Below are 18,876 nucleotides of genomic sequence, written 5' to 3'. Positions count from 1 at the left end.
CTAAATCTAGCTACTTTTGTGTCGGCAGCACTATCGATTCCGCGAAAATGTCTGCCTATCGTATGAAAATCACTATAAAATATTAAAAAATTTAAAACATTTCAGCAGTGCAATGTCATATTCTGATTTTCTATTATGTATCTAGCATGCCATTGTATTAGTAGTTAGACTTTCAATTTTTGGAAAATATTATGTTGTATAAAAATTTCGAGTGTTTCAGATATTTGGTGACAGCGGCAACCCTGAAATCAGAAGACCCTAGCACATGCGGTGGTGAGTGAGCTAGGCACAGAGTGTGAGAGCGAGTGAATATTAATTTTTTTGTGCATTTGCTTTTTCTTATTATTTGTTTGTTGAACCGAACACTTTTAGTGAAGAAAAGTGTGGCTTTATGTAATCTATAAGTGGGCTAATAACGAAGTGTCAGTTAGTGTTAGCATTTGCATTTTGGTGGTGGTCATGACTAACAGCCTGGAATTGGAGTTACCGCTCAAGGTCGCGCGTCATCGAATCGAGCGCGTTGGCTTTGCATATTTCAATGCCCGCCGTAGCAAAATCGCGCCAGGCGGCGTGGAACGTAGCGAATCCGATGAGAAATTGCTACTGAATGGAGCTGGCGAAGAAGTCGATATTAAATACCTCAAATCCCTCGATCCCAAAGAGTGGAAGGAGCAGGATCATTATAGTGTATTGGGATGTGGTAAATTGAGGTAAGTCATTTTTTTTTTGTTTTGTGGAGCACGTGCTAGAACGATAGGAAGAGCAAGAGACACAGACAGAGACATACACGCACATACGGCAGAGAATAAAAGAGACAAACGGAGACAAAGACAGAGAGAGCAATTTGTATATATATGTATATATATATTCTATTCTCCCACTGGTTTTTGTAGATTTGAAGCCACTGATGACGATATACGCCGAGCCTACAGACGCATGGTGCTGCAGCATCATCCGGACAAGCGAAAAGCAAAGGGCGAGGAAGTCATCACGGATGATGACTACTTTACTTGCATAACAAAGGCATACGAAATATTGGGTAAGAGGAGTCGACCTCCATTACAGGATACAAATGTAACAGCCTGTTTCCGCTTTTCTTTTTCGCGGTACACAGGTACTCCGAAAAGTCGCCGTAGCTTTGATTCGGTTGATCCGGAATTCGATGATGCCTTCCCCACACAAACAGATATTGACAACGATTTCTATGCTGCCTTCAATAAGTATTTTCATCTGAATGCACGTTGGAGCGAAAAGCCGAATGTTCCATCGTTTGGCGAGGAGAATGCCAAGCGTGAGGAGGTTGAACGTTTCTATAATTTTTGGTACGACTTTAAATCGTGGCGTGAATTCAGCTACATGGACGAAGAGGACAAAGAGAAGGGTCAAGATCGTGATGAGCGGCGTTGGATCGAAAAGGAGAATAAGGCGGCACGCATAAAGCGTAAAAAAGAGGAAATGACACGCATCCGAGCACTTGTCGATTTGGCCTACAACAATGACAAGCGTATCCAGCGGTTTAAGCAAGAGGAGAAGGATCGCAAGGCGGCGGCCAAGCGAGCCAAAATGGATGCCGTCCAGGCCCAAAAAGCCGAACAGGAACGGGCTGTGCGTGAAGCCGCCATGGCCAAGGAGCGGGCCGATAAGGCCGAACAGAAACGAATCGAGCAAATTCGCATTGAACGCGAGCAGCAAAAGAAAGTGCTTAAGAAAGAGAGGAAAACGTTGCGTGACAAGGTCAAGGATAGCAAATATTACGCCAAAAATGAGAAGGACCAGCTAAAGCATATGGAGGGTACAGAGAAAATATGCGAGACCTTCTCATTGGCTGAACTGCAGGCACTGAACAAGGCTATGGAGACAAAGGGTCGCGAATCATTTGCGGCCGCCATTCAGACGGCTGAGCAGAAAATCGCCACAGAACTGGAGGAACTGACTCAGGCTCAACAAAAGAAATCGGCAGCTAGCATAAACAATGCCACATCGAAGGGAGCTGGTGGTGTCAAGGAAGTGAAAAAGGTCGGTGAATTGTGGAGCAATGAGAATGTTCAGTTGCTCATTAAGGCAGTGAATCTATTCCCAGCTGGCACTGCCCAGCGTTGGGATGTGATAGCGACATTTATCAATCAACATGGCGGTTCATCGGGCGGTGGCCTGGTAACAGCTCGTGATGTGTTAAACAAAGCCAAGGCCCTGCAGAATAGCGATCACTCAAAAAGTTCGCTCAAAACTCATGCCAATGATGCAGCATTTGCCAGTTTTGAGAAGTCCAAAAAGGAAGTGCAGACGTCCAATGACATCACTTTGGGTGAGGAAAGCAGCTCCACCAATGCAACGACGACAACAACAACGACGACGGTAACGACGAAAACGTTGAAAACAAATTCATCGGATAGTAAGGAGAATATTAAAGAAAATGGCGGCAATATCAAGCAGAATGGCACTGGAACAGGACCAGCAAATGGGCCTGTTTCTGCTACCGTTAATGGAACTGGCTCTGCTACTTCTATTACATCGACTGGGGCATCCAAAACCTGGACCAAGGAGGAGCAAGCTCTGTTAGAGCAGGCCATTAAAACTTATCCCACAACTACGCCCGATCGTTGGGATCGCATTGCCTCATGCATACCTAATCGCAGTAAAAAGGATTGCCTACGTCGCGTTAAAGAGCTGGTCGAGCTTGTGAACTCCAAAAAAGAGGCACAAGCGGCTGTTAAATGAGTTTCATAGCATACCCAAACGCAAACAATTAACTTCCCATTCTCCCGTCGCCTTGCCTTTTACTCTTCCTGCTCCTACTCCTCCGTCTCCGCATTCGCCAACTCCTCCTCCTCCTCCTCGTTTAGCTGCTGTGTCCCATATATAAATTTTATTTAAATAAAACATAAAAAGTTTTTTGAACGTTTAGCGAAAAGTTACATACAAAGATTCCTCTACATTTTCGAACTAACTAAATGGGGAAGGGGTCCAACTGGTGGTGGTCATCAGGGGTCATCATCATCGTTCTATCTTATGTCTGTTCGGCCACACTACGTCCGCCACTCAATTTCAAATCAAATGCCTGGGGATTCGCTAATGGATCAAGATCGGCAAAGAGCTCTAACCATGGATTGTTATTGGCTGTTATTGACTGGGATTTGGCAGGATTAGCTGCTGCTGCTGATGATGAAGTATCCGACGTCTTGTTGTTGGCGGTGGTGCCCAGGCTTGATGCTGCTGGCATGGGGGACGGTGGCGGCTGGCTGAACATGCGAGACCAGAATTTCTGGTTGCTACCATCCCGTTGTTGTTGATCCTCATCCCCTTCCTCCTCTCCGTGCAGTGAATCAATAAGAGGACTTTCCTCGAGCTGCTTGGATAGTTCAATGAGCAAAGATTCATTGTCGCCACATGCTGGATGGGCGGATAATAATGATTCGGACTGAGATTTGGATTCAACGCTTTCACTTTCGGGCTTATCCTGATATTCACTCTGAAAAATAAATACATTCATTATTTTTCGGGAGTCAACTTTTAATGGCGCACTAACCGCAAAGAACAAAGATTGATCTTTGTCAACTGTTTCGATTGGAGCAGCAGCAGCTGCTGGTTCCTCTGTCCCCCCCTCTCCGTCGGCTGCCAGTGCTCCTTCGTTCTGGGACAGTTCCTTTAGCACACAAAAATCATATTTTGGCTTGGCAACCAAAGCATTCGAAATGCTCTGAAAAGTGGAGGCGGCCTTCTGGGCGAAATTCTTCAGTTCAGCCACATAGGCGACCAGGGCATGGGAATACATGTTGCAGCGGGCAGCAGCCAGTAAATCAATCTGGAATAGTAATGTTACAATTGGGTAAGCATAATTTTTTAGTTTTAAGGAAGAGGGACTACCTTTTGTATGGAGTCCATTGAGTAGCCATCGAAATTGTGCTTGGCCGCTCGGACATGAGCCTGGGCTGTACGGAATTTATCTAGGCCTTTGCCCGTATCGGGATCTAGCTCTTGGCTGGCGGATTTCATCCAACAGAGGGCTGCTCTATATTCGGTGCGTTCCTTCTCCATGGCCTGCAGTGTGATTTCCGTATCTTTGACTGCACGACAGCGATAGACATCGACCTCGTGCTGTAATCGCAACAGCGGCACACGTACGCACATTCGTTGCTGTCCGGCAAAGGACATAGCCTTACCCGTATGGGTGATACTATTGCCCGTTGTTTTGCTCCGTTTGCCCGCCTCTTTCAGAAAGCGCCCAAAAACACACTCCTCTTGCGATAAAATGCACAAGCGCTCCTGATATTGGTCAATTATTTTGCATAGTTTTAGGGTGGTTTCCGATATTGATTTAAACACCTCGATTTTGGCATCAAGCTCAGCATCGGATTTGATAATATGCTTGTCCTCCTTGGATCCTAGCTTCCGTTGAACAGCCTTTTTGGTAATCCAAAATTGGTGTTGAACCTCCGATTTTAACATATTTTTTTGGGATTCCTTCACTATGTTCACTAAATCTCTCAGATTGTGTGAGTGTTGAATGAAGGTTTGGTGGGGAGGTGGGAATTTTTTTTTTGTTGGAAATGTAGTGATGGGCGATTTTTTGTCGATTTGCTTAACGATAGATGGAGCCACTGTGGTGTCATTAGTAAAAACGGTAATTATGATATTTTGTGGGTTTTCCAAATCTGGTCACACTAGCCAGCAAACTTTTCCTGCTAACGGCGCACGAATAGCTCCAATTTCTAGTTGTTATTTTTGTTGTTGTTATTGTTATCAAAGAATTATTCAAAATAATTTTAACAAATTTTGTGTCAAGCTACTAATCAAAATAAAAAGTAAATAAAACGAGGCCAACCATTTGGACAAAAAAAAATTAAATAGATAAATAAACACGATAAACTAAAGCTGCATTTTAGCGGGCTCTAGAATATTTAAATAAATATTTGAGCAAGTGTGAGACAAAAGTGAGTTTATTTGAAATTTGTTTTGTTTATTTTTGTTATTGTTGTATTTTTTGCCGGGTTTGAAGGCAAGTTTTTTTTTTAAGTTACAAGAAACAAAGTGCAATTGAAAGTGACATACATACGTACAATCCATACATATGTACATACATACATATGTATGTATGTATGTATGTACATACATCCATATATGCGGCAGTACATTTAATTTACTTGACAGGTGAGTCTTATATAGTTAGAAAGAGAGGGCCAGATTGTGATGGATGCTGCTACTGCCGCTAACTGTCCAGTCGACGCAACAACCAGAAGAAGAAAGTGAACAGCAACAACAACAACAACAACTCTGTGTGTGCGAAAAGTTTTCTTCTTGCAACTTTAATAAGGAAAATAAAAAAACAAAAAAAAACCGGGTTGCAAACAGCCACCTGCAGCACTACTTAGGTGTATGTGTGTATGTGTGGGTGAGTGTGTGTGTGTGAGTGTGTGTGTGTGTGTGTGAGTGAGTGTATGTAGTTCAATTGATTTGATAGATAATGCACTCTTGTTGTCTTTTAACACCAACAGCGCGTGACTTTCTGGTCTTTCTGAGCTCTGGGCCGCCGCAATTAGGTCCGCTTCAATTTGAAATTGTAACGCAAAAAGGTCATGGCACTTGGCTTTAATGTGGGCCCAAAGCCAAAAAAAAAAGAAACAGAAGAAAAACCATATATATGTATGTATGTGGCTCCCTCCACTGCCACACCCCCTTCTCACGCTCCCACTGACAACCTCTTTATATGTAGTTATGTTTATTCAGCATCAAAGTCGCGCTCCGCCTTCAACAAACAATGCCTAAGAAAGAGGGAGACATAGACAACCCGAATAGAAAGAGGGAGGGGGGAGTGGAGGGATTGAGGGGAATAGAGGCAGTAGATCTGGTCAAAAGCGTCTTGTTTCGTTTTGGTTTTGCCTTTTTTTGTTTTTGTTTTTCCTCTCTCGTTTTTTTTCCTTCTATTTGTTATTGAAAAATAAAGATTTCTCTGCAATTGCACTTGATGCTGCTTACCTGACACACTTGTTGTTGTTGTTGCGTTTGGTCGGTCGCTCGACTTTAGAATTGTTAACGAAATCGGAGTTGAGAGAGGACTAGTCACCCAAATGCATACACACCCTTCATGCCCTCCATACCCGTCACCCCTTTTCCCCCCATCCCACCATACTACATCAAAGTTTTCTGTTTTGGTTTCTTTTTCCCATTTAATTTTTTTTTTTCGCAAATTTTCTCACAGTCCCCGCAAAAGATACTTAAAACAAAAATAATACATTTGAAACTTGAATCATCGACAAGAAGTTACCCCTTAATTGCTAGTTAGTTATACAGTTTAGATGTACTTTTATATCTGATTGTATTTAGGGATTCTTTGTAAGTTGACATGTTTAAATTTGAATAAAGGAATAAGGTATACAATTCTGCGGTAAAAGTAACTCTGTTTTAACCTGGGGTTTTTAATGTCTCAATCTACCATGATAACGGAAATTTCTCGCAAGTACCTCCTTAGTTTTAATATACGTAAATACTATATACTGTGGGTATACAGGGTATGAAGACAACAAAATGACAAAGTTTTGATACTCTCTCTTTATAAGGAATATTTGAATTAAAAACTAAGTTACATACAAATTATTGCAATCAATTTTTAAATTGAACCTCGAGATATGCCTCTTATTTTTTGTCTGATCCTATTGTAATTCGCAACTAGTTTTTGTCTTTTCAATCTAAAGATTGAATGTAATGAAAATAAAGTCTTTAATTTAAAATCCATTGGCAAATGTTGTTCATATTAAATTTACTTATACTTGCTTGATCAATAGTTTTTTGTAGGTACTTTAAAACTTTCCAAATTGCGCTAGTAAAGGGTATTCAATAAAAAAATGTGGCAAAAATGTGTGTGTTGTTTTTTTGTTGTCGCCGTTGCAGTTGATGTTGAAGCTGTTGTTGCTTTTGCAAGCAAATGTGTATCAAGTTACTTTTGGTTGCTCTCATTTGCATGCTGAGACACTGTGTGTGTGTGTTTGTGTGTGTTGCAGTTGGTTTTATTTTTTCCACTGATTATTATTATTATTTTTTTTTCTGTTGTTGCTGTTATTGTTGTTTTCGTGTCGCCGCAGTGCGCGGCATTGCTGCAACTAAATTGGCCTTAATTGGCTGACTTTTTGTTGCCAAGTTTTGTTGCTGCTTTTGCTCTGACCATATTTCTGTTTGCCATTTGTTATCGGTCGTTGCCGGCCGGCTGAAACACACACACACACACATACACATGTTTTTTTTTTTTTTTTTTTTTTTTTTTTGGCCACTTGTGGCATGCAGCTTGCTTACTATTTGCTTGCCCCAATACCTTTTTTCCGCAATGGGTAAAACCGAACATTGAACATTTGTTAGTTTATCACAAAACCTAGTAAAAATGCTGAATTAGTTATAGAAATCAAGATAAACGTTTATAAATGGCAAAAAAACATGCTCGAATTGTGTTCAAATCACATTTATCTTAACCGCTCTGGCACATGAGAAATTGTATTCAATGCAAAATGATTTGCCATTAAATTGGGCATGAAATCTCCATCACATTTATGACATATTTTTTTTATTTTAAATAATTAATATAATAATATTCGCTTATATAAAGAAATATACATACATTTCTGAGAGCGTCACACACTTGCCATAATAAAATCAGTCTTGACCCTAATTCCTTGATAGTTTTTCTTACTCAATGTGATATTACAGTCAGAATCATGATCATGAATTAAATTTAATCATCATATTTTAAAATAGTTTATTTATAATAGTCGAATAATAATTGTCAAAACATTAAAGTTTTGAAATAGTTTTAAAATTATAAAACAATTTTTTACATCTTTATAGTTAAATTATTTTGAATTTCAATATTAAAATTGGGAATCAAACAAAATTAGTCGATCATAGCGTATGAAATTTCCACTTAAAAAACATTTAATTCTATCCAATAGAATAAGGGATATATTTAACTCTTTTGAATTTCACAGCATACATAAGTATATATATGTGCATACATTCAAACGTGAATATATATTTTTGATCAGCTTTAAGAGAAAATTAAAACTCAAACTTTGTAAATAGGTTTCAAAAGTTTTAAATTAAATTATTATAACGAGTAAAAATCAGCTTAATAAAATTTGCAATTAGCAAATGTGAATAAAAATAAGATAATGAGTCTATGGTAAAAATTGTTCAAGAAATTATATGCCAGCAAAGCAGAGTATTTCAATGTCGGCGTGTCGGATGTGAAACTGAAAGTACTTCCTCTGATTGCCTGATTTTTTTGCGATCTGTTTTGGGTTTTCCCGATTTTTTTTTGTCTATATACTGAATGTATGTTTTTGGTTTTTTGTTGTTGTAATGTTTGGTGCATTTTTAATGCGCTTAGTCTCGGCTTATTTGATTTAATTAGCCAGCCAGTCAGTCTGCAAGCAGCTTGTTTTCATTATTGTTTGCAAATTGTGGGAAAAAATTCATTGGGCTCAAAAAAAAAAGTTAAAAAAAAAATAAAACTAAACAAAAACAAATGCAAAAAGCGCAAAAATAATCGCATTTTGAGAATTTATTGCGCCTGGCTGGTTGGTTGGATGTTTGCCTGCATTTTATAGTTTGCGATTTGCGATTGCATAATCGGAACTCTGAAACAAGCCAATAAATCAAAATGCCATTCTCAAGCCACTTGGCAACGGGCTGCTGCTGCTGCTGCTGCAGTTGCAGTTGCTGCCGCTGCTGCAAGTGCTGCATGCAACAATACAAGCAACACCACTGAGAGAGACGTGGTGATGATGAAGGCGACCGGGTGTGCGGGAAGCGAGAGGATGTGCTATGGTTGTTGCTGGTGGATTGGTGGAGGGAGGACCAGTATAATATTCAGAGCATGTCAATGTGGGCCTCCGGTGTAATGTGTAATGTTAGCCAGCCAAATGTCCCACACACAAGCAATCGAACAACCGTGCAACCGAGCAGCCAACGTCCACATGGTGCATGGTTAGTGGGTACTGGATACTCAGTGTACAACATTTACCGTTTTGGGCAAGGTCTGCGCCTGGCCTGGCCTGGCCTGGCCGGCACAGCTGGGCTTGCCAGCTCTCGGATTCTTGCCACTTGCCACCCATTGCACAATCGCTAAATCTGCTCTGGTTTATTGAGATGTCGTCGACGTCTTGTTAACTGTCAGGCCCACGCGTCGAGGCCAAATGGCCAAGTAGGCTAGATACACATACATACACACACGCAGACACATTCATTCAACATTTTTCCAATGAAATTTTGCATTTTTATTATTAATAACAATTCCATTTACCAAGTTCTTTAAAAAATAAGGCTCAAAAAGGCAGTGAAACGAAAGGGAAGTAAAATAAAGTAAGGGTTCAATTGCATTAATAAACTCGACCCCAATCGCCAGTTATTCACATCACTCTCGACTTGTATGTTAGCCCTCTGCTGGCCAAGGGCGTAGTTCTTTAGCTTGATTTGTGGGGATAGTTATAGTTCCTTGATTCACAATTTGTCGATTAATCGATTATGTGGGTTTCTTAACGACTTCTAAGTAACTATATACAAGTTAATTGAAGATCTGGCATCTACATGCATAAATTTGATCAAGATCCAAGATTTGAATACCAAATATGGTGCAGAACCAGATTTTGTATATTGCTTGAATCAATAAAGCAATCAAATTAGATTCAATGTGAACTCAAATTAGATGGAGTAAGATCGAATCGAACAAAAATTGTTGATTGGAAAACTTTTCATCTTAATACAAACAGTTGGAATAACAAATGGCATATTAATGATATTTTTCTAATTGTTGTTATTGCTGCTTGTAGATTGATGCCCCTTATTGGTAGCAGCCGTCCATGTTGTGCCACCTAGAGCTTGGTGTGCTCGATTGACCTACAAAGAGCAATCCACATGGCAGGGGGAGGGGGAGGGTAAGGGGATGGCATCAGTAACTGGACTTAAATATAGCTATCAGTTTTAAGTGGCAGCCAAGTGAAGTTGCCTCAGTAAATTTATTGAATTTCATTGAGTTCCAACAACAGCAGCAGCAGCAGCAGCAATATTGAAGCAGCTTTCTTTACTTTCTTCTCATTCGCACAAATCGCTTGATTTGCTTATTGGTAGCGGAAGAAGTGAAAAGTTAATAGCAATAGCCAATTCTCCTGAAGATTGTGAGCAAATGAATTGCCCAAGATACACACCAAGACAGACGGACAACAGATAAATACATAGATAGACAGACAGACATCACATTTCATTTCAAAGGCATCTTACGGATGCTTTTTTTCTGCGGTTTTTGCGGTCATACAAATATTTACATTTCATATCGATACCGATGATACATATGTGTGTGTGTGTGTGTGTGTGCAGGGGAGGAGGGGACACATGGAACGCGACGTTCCTCTGAATGAGTCTTGTCTTAGTTTACTACAACTTCTTCTTTTTCTGCGTCTTCTGGTTTTTTCTTCTCCCTCGTCTTTATCGATCTCTTTCACTCTCTGTGCGTTTTAATTAACCCAAGTGGCGACCTGGCCGATTACTTTGCCGCCTGCTTAGAGTTAGAGGATTGGGATTCGCAATGACTTTCACTTTCTCGTCGAGCAAGAGAGAAAGAGAGATGGGATGGGATGGGATGGGATGTGATGGGGGGAGTAGTCGGTGGGTTAATGAGGATGCCACATTGCTGCACATTTCGTGCCGCTTCATTGTGATTATCTTGTTGAAAAGATTCAAACTGTGGCAGCCGCTTTCATGTAATTTATTTGTTTATTGTCTTGGTCCCAGAGCCCAGAGTCCATAGAGCCCTATGCACAACAACGCCCTGCCCTAACCGCCTAGCCACCTAACCACCCACCCAAGCCAGGAGGCAGTCAACCTAAAAAAAAAACTCTTTTTGCCCCCATCTTCTCTCCAAACCCAACTCTTAAAAATCACAAGTAGTTAGCAGAGATGAGCGTGTGTTGTGCAGGTTGTGATTGATCATTTCACAAGACTCTAGAGAGCGGAAACAGGATTTTGTGAATTTGGTTCATCCTACTATATGTGTATGTACATATGTATGTATGTAGGAAGTAAAAGTTGTCTGTAAAAGGCTCAAAGAAACGAGCTTGACTTGATTAAAGACATAGGAACACATTAACGCCAATCATTTACAATATAATTGAATAATTCCTTTCAAACGCGAATAAAATTTAAATAACTTTCCATTCTCTGTCTCTTTTTCTCTCTCTATCTAATTTTTCGAGCAATTCAATAAGAAATTTAAAGCAATTTAGTGTTTTTATACTTATAATTTATTATTCTAGTAGCTACTTAACGGACTTCTTAACAGATGCTTTTATTTTGGAAAATTAACTGAAATTTTTCACAACTTCCATCAAATGAGTTAATCTTAAAATTCCTTTCTTTTACAGTTGTATTTCCTAGTACAACTCACTATCATCTTTAAGCAGCAACTAATAACAGACTTAATATTAATTTGTGAACAAATTGAGTTACTTATTAGTTGATTCTTTCGGAAGAAGCCAGCATTTAATTGGAAAATGAGTCAGTGTCTTCTATTGGCAAATTCGTGAACGTATCACGTGTCCATCTCTGCTCTATTCAGGGGGAGTCGTCTCCAAGTGCTTTGTTGCTGTTACACTTGCACTTGCCATTTGCTACTTGTTACCTGTTACCTACCTGTCGTTTAGTTGTTGCTTTTGTTTGTCTGTCTGTCTGTTCGTCAGTCCGTCTGCCAGTCAGTCAGTCAGTCTGTTGGCCCCGCTCGTTAGCTGAAGATGAACAAGTTTTTCTCAGTTTTTCTTTAGTTTTCTTCTGTGTTATTTTTTTTTCCATGCCAGGAAGCCAGCGATTTCTCATTGTTGTTGAAACTGTTTGGGAGACACAGACCCCACAACTCATGCGAGTCGGCTTAATTAGCTCTGAGGGGTTCAGTTTTTCTTTTTTTTGGTATATGTATGTAGGAGAGAAGATCTTCGTCTTCTTCTGCTTTTGCTGTTCAGGTCACACTGTGTTGTTCACATCTCATCAAGTCGAAATGTTTTCCAACGGACATGCATTTCCCTCCACATAAAAACGGTTTTCCCCATTTTGTATTTTGCGGTGATTCATAATCAAGTTTTGGTTTTTCTTATTTTTTCTTTACCTAGAAATGAAAGAAAATTTCCTTCTTATCTGGTCCTGAAAGTTAGCATTAATCCAGAGAAAGAGAAAAGAGAGAGAGAGAGAGAGAGAGAGAGAGAGAGAGAGAGAGACAGAGTTTAGCGAATTTCCTGGAAATAACGTTTCCTCTCCAACAGAATTCAACTCATAGTGGCAGACCAGTTCATCTCTACCAGCTTGGTAACTTGTTGTTATGATTTTACTTGATTTTGAGCTATCTAACTAGCCTGCATTAAAAAAATTCATTCTTTTAGTTAAGTGTCAAAATCGTATTGAAGTCATGTTGTCCTTTTACATAACATTTATTTTTCTTTCAATCTTCAAGTCTTTTAAATAATTACATAAATCTGTATGTGCACAAGATTTAAATAAGTAAGATTTAAATATTATATAAAAGGAAATGTAAGCAATTTGTGTTTATGCAGTTTTGGTATTTGTTGTCAAAGAAATTATTTTATTATTTATTTAACATTGCTTTAAAATAATAATAATGTTCTACGCCATTCATTATTAACTTTATGTATATTTGTTTTTGTTTCATTAATTATTGAATTATTTATTGTAATTATCTAGCATTATTAATATCTACATTTTTCTCTTAATAATAAGATTTTGTCAGTTTTTGTATGTACATAGAATGAGAATTGTCTAAAGCTGTTTTTGGTTTTAGACAAGATTGGCCAAATGTGCTCAATAGGTTTTCAGCAAGGGATTTTGGATAGTCAGTAAAAAATATTGATGTTGGTTAATTGTTAAATTTTAGTAAGTAATTATGGGCTTTTATGACGAAATATGCAATCGTCTTCTTAAAGTTAATAAAGTTAATTCATTATCTATTGATGAGTTTAATAAATATACGACATGCAATTCTTTTTCATATAGTTAAATATAGTTTTTAGCTTAGCTTTTTAGCAAAATTTTTAAATACGGCATTTGGCTTTAAGTCTTGTCTGAAAATTTATTTTTCCAACTTGTCATAAATGCTTTTAGCTGCTGTTACTTTTTCAGGGCGAAGACCTTGGTTCTTGCCAATTGCAAATTCTGTCTATGCTAGAAATTTATGGTTCTTAAAGTAGCTGTAGAAAAGAGCTGCTCAATTTATGCTGTTGACCTCAAGTTGGCTATCTCTGAGGTATATTATTATGATTTTGTTAAATTACACTGTTAAGTTGTTTGTTAAAATTATGTATACGATAAATGTATACGATTTTTTCAATTGGCATACATCTATGAATACTCGATCTGGAAGAATGATTTAGGTATATAACTTAAAAGAAGAGAATTATATCTGTCCCTGCAAGTGTTCTTTGGATATCATGTAATTTTTGTCGACAGTTTTTTTAGTAAGTGTATTTAGGTTTTGTTGCCATCGTAATCGTTGGCCATCTTAGCTCTGGATCTGGTTGAGTCATATAAAAAAAGAAGACTTGGCCAACAGAGCCAGCTAAGAAGAGTCATTGTTGTTGTGGCAGAAAGAAGAAAGAATAACAAAAACTCGATTTCGTTCGGTTATGTGCGACGTTGTTGCAACTTGTTGTTGTTTTCGTTTTTGTCTTTTTTTTCTGGTTAGCATCTCTGACTTCTTCGCACATGATTAAGCCAGATTGCTTTCAGCTTGTTCTGCTGCTGCTGCTGCTGCAGTCGGATTGCATCTTCTTTTGCTTTTTGGACTTTGACTCTCTCTGTAGCTCTATCTCATTTAGCTTGGCTAAGATGACACAGCAGTCTTTGGTTTATGTTGGCTTTCAGTTTGGAATTCGCGATTTGCGATTCGTGTTACGATTATTTTGCATCATCCATCCATATGAAATGAAATTGAGGGGCCCCTTGAAGAAGTTCAAGCATTGTTTTTCAACTCTATGAAAGAGGAGGTCGTAGAGGCATATTACGAAATTCCAGCCACTTGATGATGAGATCTACATACATACGTACAATGCTAAATATTCTTAAGCAAAATGCAAATATCAACAATGAAACAAATCTTTTCGTTATTTGTTTGACAAAAATGTGGGCATTAAATGAGCAAACAATCAAGATCGAGAAGGAGAGAAGAGCCAAAGAGGTCGTCGGTAAAGAGTTACCTTGGAGAGCCCCATGGAGCAATAGTAACAGTATGCATATACATATATAATGTTATATACATATATTGACTATATACATGTGAATTCAACTATTCATATGGTTGACCCAGTCAAGTGTTTTGCCATATGAGAAGAGATTCCTTTTGCAGCATTCTTGAGGCTTTCGATTCAATTTATGCTAATTGCTAATTGCATAATAATTCAATTTAGCTAGCTGGGTATGGGGATGAGAGGAATCTTAGGCGCATATTTCCGCGTCGTTAAGCACTAGCACCAGCACCCCAGCACCAGCAGCGGCAGTGGCAGTGTCTGCTGAAGTCAATTGCACAACAATTTGTGGCCTCTTTGGGTAAAATGCAAATCTGCAAGAGCTTGCCGCCTGCCGCCAGCCAGCCGCTGCCTTTGTTGATTCTCTTTAATTAAAGCCAACGCAGATGGAGACAGAGATGGTGGAGCGATTTGAAATGGCCGGCCATTCGTAGAGCTTAGACAACAATATTTCCCATTTTTTTGTAAGTTTTATTTTTTTTTTGTTTTCTTCTCGTCTGCAATCAGGCTTAGCCCACACACACACACACACACAGTAACATACAGTCCTCTTGCTTTATCACCAACACGTGTAGATTAGTCATACGCCCCATCTAACTGGACACGCCTGCATACAATAGGCAACACCCCACTTTTGCAAGTTCATTGATATTACTTGGGAGGGGTGATGAGGTGATACTGACTTTGTCATGCTACATATGTATGTATATATGTTTGTGTGTACAATGTTCATATATGTGTGACTCAGGTGTTTCGATGCAACTAACTTACTAAAAGGGGGATGTGGAGGGGAAGGCCATAAACTGGTGTTTATGTAGTATATGCTAAACCATCAAATTATATGTTTTGTTTTTTATGATTTTAACTCATTTTGAATTTTGATGTCAGTGTTGTTAAATTAAAAGTTAACTCTAACTATTTAATATATCAAAAGTAACCAACTTTGGTTCTGTTGTTCTTTATATACCCTTGTATTTGAGGGTAATATGTTAATATGTTCCAAACACTTTTCTCATGTACTCTGCCATCATATTTCCTGAATATTTAAAGCCATTTCGATAAATATTCACCAAGAACGATGTCTAAGCGAAAAGTAATTAAGTTACCAATATACTAAGTATATATAAATAAATAAAAGTATTGTCAAAAAAGCAGTTAAGTTTTTCGTTCGGTTCCTTTCTTTTTTTTTTCTCTTAACTTAGTTATTTTCTAATTTTTTAATGATTTTCTCACACATTTATAATATGTTTAAAAAAGTATGCCAGAAGCAGTAAATGTTATTGCAGTGTACCTAATTGACATTTAATTGCAGATAATTATTTTCAGCAATAATTTTTCACCTATAACATTCCAATAAACAAATTTTAAGAAAATAACTGTTTTATTATTACGAGGGAAGGTCAATGGGTTAGTAACATTTATCGAACCCTTTATGAATATGTATTAATTAAGACGTAAGAAAATGTGTTTGATTAAAATATTTATATTTTGGATTAAAGAATGAGTTTAATTTGTGGTGGATTGTCCGAATTTTTTTTTGGTCACCTTCATTTACCAAAAAAAAAATATATATATATAAATAATAATAAATATATTTATAAGTTATTTTGCTATGTAATTAAAGTTAACTCAATTTGATAAAAAGAAAACTGTAAATAAATCCAAAAAACTTTAAAGGTGGATGCGAAAAAATTGAACATTAGTTGATTTCATAAAAAATTTTATTTGATTTCAACTTTTTAGAATTTTTGACATATATATACATAGATTAATTTCCTTTTTAGCCCTGGATCTACTTCTAATCTAACATTAATTTAAAAAAAAAAGGATATATGTATATTTGATATAACCGATAGTTAACAATGTTTTCGATATTTAAATACCCAATGCAGAACATGAAAAAATTGCAATATTAAAATTTCTAAATTAAAGAAAAGTGTGTAGGTGTTTTTTAACAAGACAACAGGTTAAAAATATACAGCAATTAAATTTAATTTCAATATGAGAAATTGAAAAAAATGTTTACTTATACTTAATATAAGGGGTACCTAATAATTGTCAGAAAATTAAAGTGTGAAATTAAGTATTTAATATACTTGTTAATTATCACATTGTTAGCTCAACACAAAAAAAGTAAATAAAAATAAAACACTGTGTGGAAAACGAGAATTGAAAATGTGAAAAGCCTTTTCAAGTTCATGGCTAGAAGCAAAACAGCTTAACACTAACAACAATAACGTCAACAGCGGCCGAAAGCAGCAATTTTTGAATTAGCCAAATTACTATTATTTGCTGCAGCAAAAGCACACACACACACCCAGACAGTCAGACAGAAACAGATAGACGCCGACACACACATTTACATATACATATTTAGATATATGTATGCATGTATATATGTTTATACAGATAGTTGGAAGGAAAAACCTTGTCTGTCTGGCCTCGCCTGGGCCATGGACAGGGCCAGGGCCAGGGCCAGTGCCTGCGTTCTAGGTTTTTGGCTCTCTTTCCAAAATAAACCTGGCCGAATGATTTAATGTCCTTTTTGGCAGCTATAGCCCACACCCAGAAAACATACACACACCCTGTATCTTTTGCCTCAGACCATCAAGCCATCAGCCATTGCAGTTGTTGGCACATTTCGCTTGTCTAGACTGCGGCAAATGAACTTTATTTATTTTGGCAAAAAGTGAGATTCGGTTTTGGTGTGTGTGTGTGTGTGTGTGTGTAGATTTCGGGGGTAGGTTCTCTGAGAAGGATAACGTCAGTCAGTCCGTCAGTCAGTCAGTTTTAAGGACCCTCTCATACGTCTGTTTCCGTTTGCAAAAAGCATTTCAATTTATAATGCCGCGACATTTTGCACTTTGCTTTGGCTTCAACTTCCAGCTTTTGGCTTTTGTCTTTGGCTATGGCTCTGACTCTGGCTCTGGTTTGGGCTTTGACTCGGGTTTTGCTGACTTTAGGTGGTTTGCGTGTCAGCCAGCACAAAAAATTAGCCAAATGATAAAATTTTTCTTGTAGTTGTTATTATTATTGTTGTTGCTGTATTTTAATTTCATTTCAAAGCGGATTTTGGCATTGCCTTGGCTTTAACACAATAAAAAAGAAGGAGAACAGAAAAAGAGAATGTAAGAGAGAGAGAGAGAGAGAGAGAGTGAGTGGGAGGTTCAGTTCACTTGTTTTCCTTTTCTATATATAAAAACAACAAATAACAAAAAAACAAAAATTATTTTGCGTGCCTGCAACTGAACTCTGAACGGTTGTTTTTGCTTTTGCGCTGCTGCGCCACGATGCGCATTACCGATAAGGTTTCGGTTTTTGTGGCAGACAGAAAGGGTTTCGCATTGCATAACACCATCAATCTTTTTGACCACACCACAAGATACACAAATACGAAATTTATGCTGCAGGCCATATATCATTATCATGTTTACCCTTCCCCTCCCTTCCCTTCCATCAATCCAACCATCCAACAAATTCACAATACGGCAATGGCAACGGCAACACCAACACGCAATTAAAGCCAATGAATTGACAAGAAATTCAGCAACAATAGCAATAAAATAAACAAACAACAACCAAGTACGACTACTTACAGCAATTTTGTTTTGCAAAAGACAATTGAATCGCTTGCCAAATGAAATGTTAGCCAAAAATTAATCAATGGCCATGATTTGCCACTATTACATGCGAAAAGAACTTGTGTTTAGACATTCAAGTACAATGTTGACTTGGTCTTAGGTGTTAATGGTTTCATTTAGAATACTAGGTCAATCGGGAATTTGTTCACTCCAGAAAGGTGGATTGAACACATTATTTGGAAAAGGAATACTTCAGAATCTCAATAGATATGAATTGAGAAGAGCTCGTGGTTAATAATATTAACTTAATATGTTTTAAAAATAAAACTGTTTTGCAACAGATTACCATCATACGTAAAATACATTTTTTCAAATGTCTATAGTTTAAATATTATCCGTCTGTGTATGGTATTATTCTTATATTCCAGCGTAGAATAAAAAAAGCAAGCAAAAAATAATCTTATCAGGTTTCTTGTGATAGGTAAATATTTTTAAAGATTTTGATTTTATAATGGATAGCATAACCTCGAATAGGATTTAGAATTATAGAACCGTGTCGAAGTCTCTTTCCCAACTTACAGTTGTCTAATCGAAAAAAACTTTCAGGTAATATAGTAATCCGACTTGTATCCAATTTAACACAACTATGGGTGATAATATAAAATAACAAACAAAAAAGTATTTATAACCAAAATTGTTTTCCCGGCAGATCATTTTTATAAAAGCTCTTTTTAAATTCGCATGGAATTTGACAATGTTTTTGATCATTTTTGGCCAATTTTTCTATGGTTTAGTTACCAGATTTAGGCTAGTTGCCAATATATAAAAAGAACCAGTTTCAGATTATTAAATTTCATCATAGATAGGGACAGACAGTAATCCACTTAAAGCTAAATTCCAATCTGACAAATAACTACCAACATGTGTGATCTGTTATTACAGTTTTTTGACCATAGGAATCAGGTTTAATTTAAAAGAAAAATACCTTAAAAAAGGCAGAAAGGATCATTATTTAT

At 37.5% G+C, this 18,876-nt stretch overlaps 2 protein-coding genes across 3 annotated transcripts; one reads left to right on the top strand and one right to left on the bottom strand.

The window, feature by feature from the left end:
* The first annotated feature begins 196 nt into the window (after positions 1-196).
* Positions 197-2,923, top strand: LOC6646362 (dnaJ homolog subfamily C member 2). Of its 2 annotated transcripts, XM_015177608.3 has the most exons (4): positions 197-273; positions 373-710; positions 894-1,039; positions 1,115-2,923. In XM_015177608.3, the coding sequence occupies exons 2-4, from the start codon at positions 460-462 to the stop codon at positions 2,716-2,718; spliced, it is 2,001 nt and encodes a 666-aa protein (XP_015033094.1). In that variant the 5' UTR covers positions 197-273; positions 373-459; the 3' UTR covers positions 2,719-2,923. The 2 variants fall into 2 exon arrangements, with proteins under 2 accessions (XP_015033094.1, XP_002068983.1); XM_002068947.4 differs by having other exon boundaries at positions 246-710.
* On the bottom strand, positions 2,852-4,732 carry LOC6646364 (islet cell autoantigen 1). The gene is made up of 3 exons (XM_002068946.4): positions 3,865-4,732; positions 3,527-3,802; positions 2,852-3,469 (listed from the first exon to the last, which is right to left on the bottom strand). The coding sequence occupies exons 1-3, from the start codon at positions 4,444-4,446 to the stop codon at positions 3,008-3,010; spliced, it is 1,320 nt and encodes a 439-aa protein (XP_002068982.1). The 5' UTR covers positions 4,447-4,732; the 3' UTR covers positions 2,852-3,007.
* Between the last annotated feature and the right edge of the window lie 14,144 nt (positions 4,733-18,876).

The sequence above is a fragment of the Drosophila willistoni genome (genome assembly GCF_018902025.1).
Source record: "Drosophila willistoni isolate 14030-0811.24 chromosome XR unlocalized genomic scaffold, UCI_dwil_1.1 Seg143, whole genome shotgun sequence".
Taxonomy (NCBI): domain Eukaryota; kingdom Metazoa; phylum Arthropoda; class Insecta; order Diptera; family Drosophilidae; genus Drosophila; species Drosophila willistoni.
This window is presented reverse-complemented; position numbering and strand designations above follow the sequence as displayed.

Excerpts from the sequence above, each read along its gene's own strand:
- LOC6646362 (XM_015177608.3), top strand. The coding sequence starts at position 460 with ATGACTAACAGCCTGGAATTGGAGTTACCGCTCAAGGTCGCGCGTCAT. Across the intron at positions 711-893 it reads TTGGGATGTGGTAAATTGAG|ATTTGAAGCCACTGATGACG; the intron begins GTAAGTCATTTT and ends TGGTTTTTGTAG. Across the intron at positions 1,040-1,114 it reads AAAGGCATACGAAATATTGG|GTACTCCGAAAAGTCGCCGT; the intron begins GTAAGAGGAGTC and ends CGCGGTACACAG.
- LOC6646364 (XM_002068946.4), bottom strand. The coding sequence starts at position 4,446 with ATGTTAAAATCGGAGGTTCAACACCAATTTTGGATTACCAAAAAGGCT. Across the intron at positions 3,803-3,864 it reads CAATGGACTCCATACAAAAG|ATTGATTTACTGGCTGCTGC; the intron begins GTAGTCCCTCTT and ends TTACTATTCCAG. Across the intron at positions 3,470-3,526 it reads ATCAATCTTTGTTCTTTGCG|AGTGAATATCAGGATAAGCC; the intron begins GTTAGTGCGCCA and ends TTTATTTTTCAG.